The 7,594-nt window shown below is 48.2% G+C and overlaps 1 protein-coding gene and 1 non-coding gene across 3 annotated transcripts in view; both read right to left on the reverse strand.

Moving 5' to 3' along the window:
* Nucleotides 1–6,987, reverse strand: part of PPA2 (inorganic pyrophosphatase 2) — a 50,134-nt gene extending 43,147 nt beyond the window's left edge. For both annotated transcript variants that reach the window (XM_034771413.1, XM_034771412.1), the window contains exons 1-2: nt 6,749–6,987; nt 3,835–3,899 (exon numbers count right to left, since the gene is read on the reverse strand). In XM_034771413.1, the coding sequence (XP_034627304.1) occupies nt 3,835–3,899; nt 6,749–6,941 (258 nt within the window). In that variant the 5' untranslated portion in view covers nt 6,942–6,987. The remainder of the gene's footprint in view (nt 1–3,834; nt 3,900–6,748) is intronic.
* Nucleotides 4,191–4,262, reverse strand: TRNAR-UCU. Its single transcript has one exon. It is a non-coding gene; the product is annotated as a tRNA-Arg (tRNA).
* Nucleotides 6,988–7,594: the final 607 nt, after the last annotated feature.

Raw genomic sequence — 7,594 nt, forward strand, 5'->3', positions numbered from 1 at the left:
GGGGGGGGGGGAGGGAATGGGGGGTTAGCTTGGTTTCTGCAGGGATCTTCCCTGATATCAGCCACACGGCAGGGGAGGGATAAAGCGATCATCCCAGATAACTGGATGGGGGGGGGGTTTAGTTTGTTTTCTGCTGCTGAAGGTTAACAGGAAAACCGCAGCAGTCAATGGGCTTTGCTTGGTATGTGGGAAAGGAGGGCGCAGAAGCCGAAAGACAATGGCTTACCATGGCCGCATGCAAGCTGAATTCTGTTGCCCGGACCTGTGTCTGTGATCTCTAACACCAAAGCCACAGGCACTCAATATTAAGATGGAAAATGCGACCTTGTACTGAAATCACATGTGCTATGTAATGTGAATAGTGTTGTTCACGATGAAAGAGTATAAGCATTGTTCTGTAAAATGTATCATTTTAAAAACTTCTCTCCTTTTTTTCCATCCCTCCCTCCAGCAGCTGCAAATTTTTCAAGCCTCCCTCCTCCATCCCGAAGGCTATCTCAGATAAGGCGGTGGAGAAAGAGGACGCAAGACGAGATGTTCTCGGAAATAATGGAATGCACCCGCAATGAAAGAGCTCATTTGAATGAGTGGAAGGACACGGTATCTAAATACAGGAAAGATGCCAGTGAACATGAGGTCATGAGGAACGCTCGAGGTGAGAGGTGGCAGGCTGCAACACTGGGGCTGCTGTGTGATCAAACGGACATACTCCGGCGTCTGGTGGAGCTTCAGGAACGGCAGCAGGATAACAGACTGCCGCTGCTGTATAACCTCCCTCCCCCCTCACCATGTTCCATATCCTCCTCAGCCAGACGTGTAAGAACGCGGGGGCGGGGAGGAGGCTCCGTGTACCCTCCCACTCCACCCCAGTGGACAGCTCAACCAAAAGGCTCTCATTATATTGAATTTTTTTAGTGGCCTTTTACTTCCCTCCTATCCTCCTCCCAAACCTCAACCAGGTTACCTTGTCAGTTCTCTCCCTATGTTTATAATCAATTAATAAAGAATACATGAATTTTAAACGATAGTGACTTTATTTCCTTTAAAAGCAAGCTGTGATTTAAGGGGGAAGGGTGGTTTGCTTACAGGGAATGAGTCAATCAAGGGGGCGGGTTTTCAACAAACAGAACTTTCACATCGTAGCCTGGCCAGTCATGAAACTGGTTTTCAAAGTTTCTCTGATGCGCAGCGCTTCCTGGTGTGATCTTCTAATTGCCCTGGTGTCTGGCTGCGCATAATCAGCAGCCAGGCAATTTGCCTCAGCCTCCCAACCCGCCATAAAGGTCTCCCCATTACTCTCACAGAGATTGTGGAGCACACAGCAAGCAGCAATAACAATGGGGATATTGGTTTGGCTGAGGTCTGACCGAGTCAGTAACGAGCACCAGCGACCTTTTAAACGGCCAAATGCACATTCTACCACCATTCTGCACTTGCTCAGCCTGTAGTTGAACAGCTCCTGACTCCTGTCCAGGCTGCCTGTGTATGGCTTCCTGAGCCATGGCATTAAGGGGTAGGCTGGGTGCCCAGGGATAACTATAGGCATTTCAACATCCCCAACGGTTATTTTCTGGTCCGGAAAGTAAGTCCCTTGCTGCAGCCGTTTAAACAGATTAGAAGACGCGAGCGTCATGAACCCTTCCCGGCCAGCCCACGTTGATGTTGGTGAAACGTCCCTTGTGATCCACAAGTGCTCCGGTGCCAAAATAGGGATATGGGTTCCATCTATCGCCCCACTACAGTTAGGGAATCCCATTGCAGCAAAGCCATCCACTATGACCTGCACATTTCCCAGAGTCACTTTCGTAGAAGCAGCTCAGTGATTGCTTTGGCTACTTGCATCACAGCAGCCCCCACAGTAGATTTACCCACTCCAAATTGATTCCCGACTGACTGGTAGCTGTCTGGCGTTGCAAGCTTCCACAGGACTATCGCCACTCGCTTCTCAACTGTGAGGGCTGCTCTCATCTTGTATTCTGGTGCTTCAGGGCAGGGGAAAGCAAGTCACAAAGTTCCAAGAAAGTGCCCTTACGCATGCGAAAGTTTCGCAGCCACTGGCAATCGTCCCACACCTGCAACACTATGCAGTTCCACCAGCCTGTGCTTGTTTCCCGGGCCCAGAATCGGCATTCCACAGCTATAACCTGCCCATTAACAGCATGATCTCCAAAGCACCGGGGCCCGCGGTTTGATAGAATTCCATGTCCATGTCCTCATCACTCTCACCACCGCGCTGCCGTAGCCTACTCCTCGCCGCCTGGTTTTGCAGGTTCTGGTTCAGCATAAACTGCACGATAACGCGCAAGGTGTTTACAATGTTCATGACTGCTGTCTTGAGCTGAGTGGGTCCATGCTTGCCGTGGTATGGCATCTGCACTGTTCACCCAGGAAAAAGGCGCGAAACAGTTGTCTGCCGTTGCTTCCCTAGAGAGGGGGGAGGATGTACCCAGAACCACTTGCGACAATGTTTTTGGCCCCATCAGGCATTGGGATCTCAACCCAGAATTCCAATGGGTGGAGGAGACTGCGGGAACTATGGGATAGTTACCCACAGTGCAACACTCCGGAAATCGACGCTAGCCCCAGTACATGGGCGCACACCGCCGAATTAATGTGCTTAGTGTGGCTGCATACATTCGACTTTATACAATCTATTTCCAAAATTTGAATTATATAAATTCGGATTAATCCCATAGTGTAGACATACCCATAATGGAAATGTCAGCACCCTCCTCCCTCCCAGCAGCTAAGGATAGTAAGAGGTACTAGTAAAGTTATGGCCCCTGGACCTCCCTTGTAAGGCCTTCCAACTCTTGTCTTTCCCATCAACCTCTCACCAACAGGTTTAGTCCTCCTACAAAAAGGCATCAGGTACACTTTTCAAGCCCTGGTTTTAAATGATTAAACAGAAAATATTGATGTAGCATTTATCTGTTCAGGAAAACCCCTCTTGGCACATGATAGGGCTGCAGATTTTTCTCAGTGTTCCATCCTACAAATGAACTGAACAGTTGAGGCAACAAACCTTAAAGGCTGAAAATTTCCCAAGCTATTTTTTGGAACTAGTATGCCATAATAAGCAAACCTCTTTTCAGACTAAACTGAAGGCTGGCAGTTTTCACAGTTGACGTAGGAAACAGGCATTTCACTATAGCAATAATGAAACTCCAGGGAATATGGCTAACAATACATGAAAGTGCTTGGCTGCACCTCATGCCTTGTAATTCTCCAAAGGTGCGATTACCACTCCTCTCTTGGGCATTATCGCTGCCTTCAAATTACAACACATCTTTTGGGAATTAAAGAAATATACCATTCACACAAATATGTATCGTATAAGCCTCTTCTACTGCAAAGCTGCTGGTACTGTAGAAAAATAGCAATTTACATGGGTTTGGTGAAACAAAAAGTGATTTAGGAATAGTAACAGTAGAAACTGTATTCTAAATTAGCGCACATAAGCACAGAATTTTAACAGCCAGGGTAATTAACGACTGGAACACCTTACCAAAAGGTATGGTGGACTTATTATTTGAAAGTCTTTAAATCAAAACTGCATATCTTTCTAATGCATACTCCAGTTCCACCACAAATTATTGAACTCAACACAGGAATTACCGGGTGAAATTCTATGGTTTGTACTATGGAGGAAGTCACCATAGATCATAAAGGTCCCTTCTGGTCCTAAAATATATGAATCTATTGTAGTAATTGCTAAAAATACAACAAGATTTCTATTGAAAAGAAAAAAAAAATCAACCTGCTTTTGACCATTAGAGGACACAACATCCACCATTTCAAGAAATAATAACTGCATTTGAGTCTAACATATACCTCTTTAGATCCAGCAAACAGAGGAATGTCATGAAACGGGGAAATATATTTACCCTCCGCATTCTCTGTGAGACAAAAAAAATTGTTACAAATCTAAACCAAACATGCTGAAAGATGTCCACATTACTAATAAATAGGTCCCTATTGAAATTAATGGAGATATCCCATCTCCTAGAACTGGAAGGGACCTTACAAGGTCATCGAGTCCAGCCCCCTGCTGCTTTCACTAGCAGGACCAAGGACTGATTTTGCCCCAGATCCCTACGTGGCCCCCTCAAGGATTGAACTCACAGCCCTGGGTTTAGCAGGCCAATGCTCAAACCACTGAGCTACCCCTCCCCCCAAGAGCACATCCCTGCACTGGCTGGGAATTGAACCCAGGTTAACTGCTTAGAAGGCAGCTATGCTCACCACTATACCACCAATGCATCTGTTTTTTTATAAAGTCCAGCCCCCTGCCTTTACTAGCAGGACCAAGTACTGATTTTTGCCCCAGATCCCTAAGTGGCCCCCTCAAGGATTGAACTCACAACCCTGGGTTTAGCAGGTGAATGCTCACACCAGTGAGCTATCCCTCCCCCATCATTATAGACCGACAAGGGTCTATGAGTATTTTAAATTGAAACACTGCTTTGCCGGGGGATTTATGTTGTAACAAAGTCTTTTCTGGAGTCAAACTCCAAATTTTACGATAAAATGGTCAATTTATACATCAACCCCTGCAATAGGGGGAAGGGATAGCTCAGTGGTTTGAGTATTGGCCCCCTAAACCCAGGGTTCTGAGTTCAATCCGGGGGGGGGCGCTTAGGGATCTGGGGCACAATCAGTACTTGGTCCTGCTAGTGAAGGCAGGGAGCTGGACTCCATGACCTTTCAGGGTCCCTTCCAGCTCTATGATATAGGTATATCACCATATATTATTATTAAGACAGAAACAATTGTTATGCAAATGTTGTACAAATATGGTGTTACATTCCAACAAATAAAAGACTACGTTTTGCCATAGGTAGGGCCCTACCAAATTTATGGCCATGAAAAATGCATCACAGACCATGAAATCTGGTCTCCCTCTGCAAAATCTGGTCTTTTTTGTGCTTTTACCCTATACTGTACAGATTTCACAGGGGAGACAAGCATTTCTCAAACTGGGGGTCCTGACCCAATAGGGAGTTGCAATTTCTATCAGTTGCTGATAAAAATCAGCATATTTTAGGGAGGTTGTGGTATTGCCACCATTACTTCTGCACTGCCTTCAGAGTTGGACGGCTGGAGAGCAGCCAGGCACCCAGCTCTGAAGGCAGTGCCCCACTAGCAGCAGTGCAGAAGTAAGGGTGGCAATACCATAACATGCCACCCTTACTTCTGCTAATGGCAGCTTTGCCATCAGAGTTGAGCTCCCAGCCATCTGCCGCCGCTCGCCAGCTGCCCAGCTCCGAAAGCAGGGCCACTGCCAGGAGCAGTGCAGAAGTAAGGGTACTGCAACCCCCCCTACAATAACCTTGCCACCCCCTCACAAACTCCTTTTGGGGTCAGGACCCCTACAATTACAACACCTTGAAATTTCAGATTTAAACAGCTGAAATCATGAAATTTACAATTTTTAAAATCTTCTGACTGTGAAATTGACCAAAATGGACAGTGAAATTGGTAGGGGCCTACTCATAGGCCACTGTTCAAACTGAAGTGACAGTCGCTAGAGCAAGCCTATCGCACCCAACCTCGAGTGGAGTCAGCGTGACAGATTTCTGACAGGGTGCAACTGACCATTTACATCTGTCCATTTCTCCCACAGCAGTGTAAAACAGAAGCGACTCCACTGAACGTAATGGAATGACAGTGGTATAAAAATCAGTATTAAGAGCAAAATCAGAAAGTGGCTTTTTAAAAATCTTCATAACTATTAAAAAAAGGAAGTGTGAAATTGAAAGTAACCACACTAGCTTTTTGTTTGCAATATTGGTGTAACCATGTTGTCCCAGGGCATTAAGGAGACAAGATGAGTGAAGCAAAAGAAGCTGGTCCAAGAAAAGATATATTTCCTCACCCACCTTGTCACACTAGGTTTTTCTGTCTTGGCAGGTCTGAGAGCTTCGTTCACACTTTCATACATGCTGACTGCTCAGCGGGCCCTCAGTAAAATAGCTCTCCTCATTTCAAATGCAAATTTCCCTTTACTACAAGCACATTTGGAGCACTCACTATTATTACATCATAAGACTGAGTCTACACACTGTTATTCCTGCCAAAATAATTAAACTCATGCACTGCTTTAAACGTTTCCTACACTTTTTTTTTTTAATTTGTAATTGTTTTCTCTTCTTCATTCTGGGTTGTGTGTTTTGGCCCATAGTGGGGCCGTTGGCGGCTGAAAGGCCCTCACTGCCACAAGTCTCACCCAGTGGGACACAAGAGACTCCTTTGTACTGGATTCATTTTAGTGTATTTAAAAAAAAAAAAAATAAATAAGTCACCCTCTGGGGAGACAAGCCTTCAGCTGTTTCTCTGGAACATTCAAATTCCCTGCAGGGCTGGAGACAGCCTTCTGCACACGCCAACTCTCCAGGCCTAGGAGGGGCTAATGCATCTAGCCACATCCTACTCTTGATTCATTTGTAGCAAAAGCCTGTAGGTTTCAACCCAATGCTCCAGCGCCCCGGGGGGGAAGGGGGGGCAGCAACAGGGGGTGCCTATGTTAACGCCCCCGGCCAAGTTTCCTAGTTGAGCTCTAAAGCATGTCCTGGAGAGGGGAGATCCTGGCTTTCTCCATTCACCCCCTTTAGGGAGCGCCCCCCAATGACGGCTGGCAGGGGGCAGCGCCCCTGAGCTCGCAGCCAGCCCCGCGTTCCACCGCGCCCCCCGAACCTCCCCGGCCAGAGGCTGCGGCGCCTGGAGCCCCCGGGGGGCTGCTACTTACTAAAGTAGAGGCGGTACTCGGGCGAGTGGGGCCGCCCCCGCTGCTCCGTGCTGCACTGGGCCATGGTGCTGAGCCAGCTGCAGCGCGGCAGCGGCTGCCCCAGCCGCCTCCTCCTTCCCGCTCCGGAGCAGGAGCAGCTCCGAGCCGAGAGCAGCAGCAGCCCCCGCAAGGCCTGCCCGAGCCCCGCACGCATGTTTGTGCCTCCCACAGCTCCGTCCGGTTCCTGCGCCCGCCCGCCCGGCAGGGGGACAGTCTGAGCATGCTCGGTGGCCGCCGCTGAAGCCGCTGCCCTGGCTGGCTCTGCCCGGGCGCTGCTACTCACTGGTGCAAAAGTGGGGTGCAGAGGGGCCGCATGAGGCGCAGGGAGGGGGCAAAAACAGGGGCAGCCGGAGTGAGTAGTGGGAGCCAGGTCTCTCGCACCCCCTAAGAGCGATCAGCTAGGAATGTGCGAATGGCAGGATGGGCTCACCCCTCTGACACCTGTTGGAGGGGCTTCTGGGGCAGCTCGCGTACCCCTGCTGCTGGCCATGTCGTCAGCCCCAAGTGTGCCACATTTTTGGGTAGGCCCGTCCCCCAAATCATGAGATTGGCTTAAAAATAAGGCAATAAACGGGGAGTTTTTATTTGCTTTCTTGCTCTGGAGCCTTTGGAATATCAAACTTTTGATGTCAAGCCCTAGACACGTTTCCTAGTGAAAACCCAGAGTCTCGCGTAACCAGGTGACTGCGGGGAGTGGAGTTCTAAGAACACTAAACAGTGCAAACTTCGCAGCTAATGCGTGACTCATGAGAATTGCAAACACCGTTGATCTAGGTCAATGTCTGTCTAGCTAATTTCTATTTAAAA

Source organism: Trachemys scripta, chromosome 5 (assembly GCF_013100865.1).
Source record: "Trachemys scripta elegans isolate TJP31775 chromosome 5, CAS_Tse_1.0, whole genome shotgun sequence".
NCBI lineage: Eukaryota > Metazoa > Chordata > Testudines > Emydidae > Trachemys > Trachemys scripta.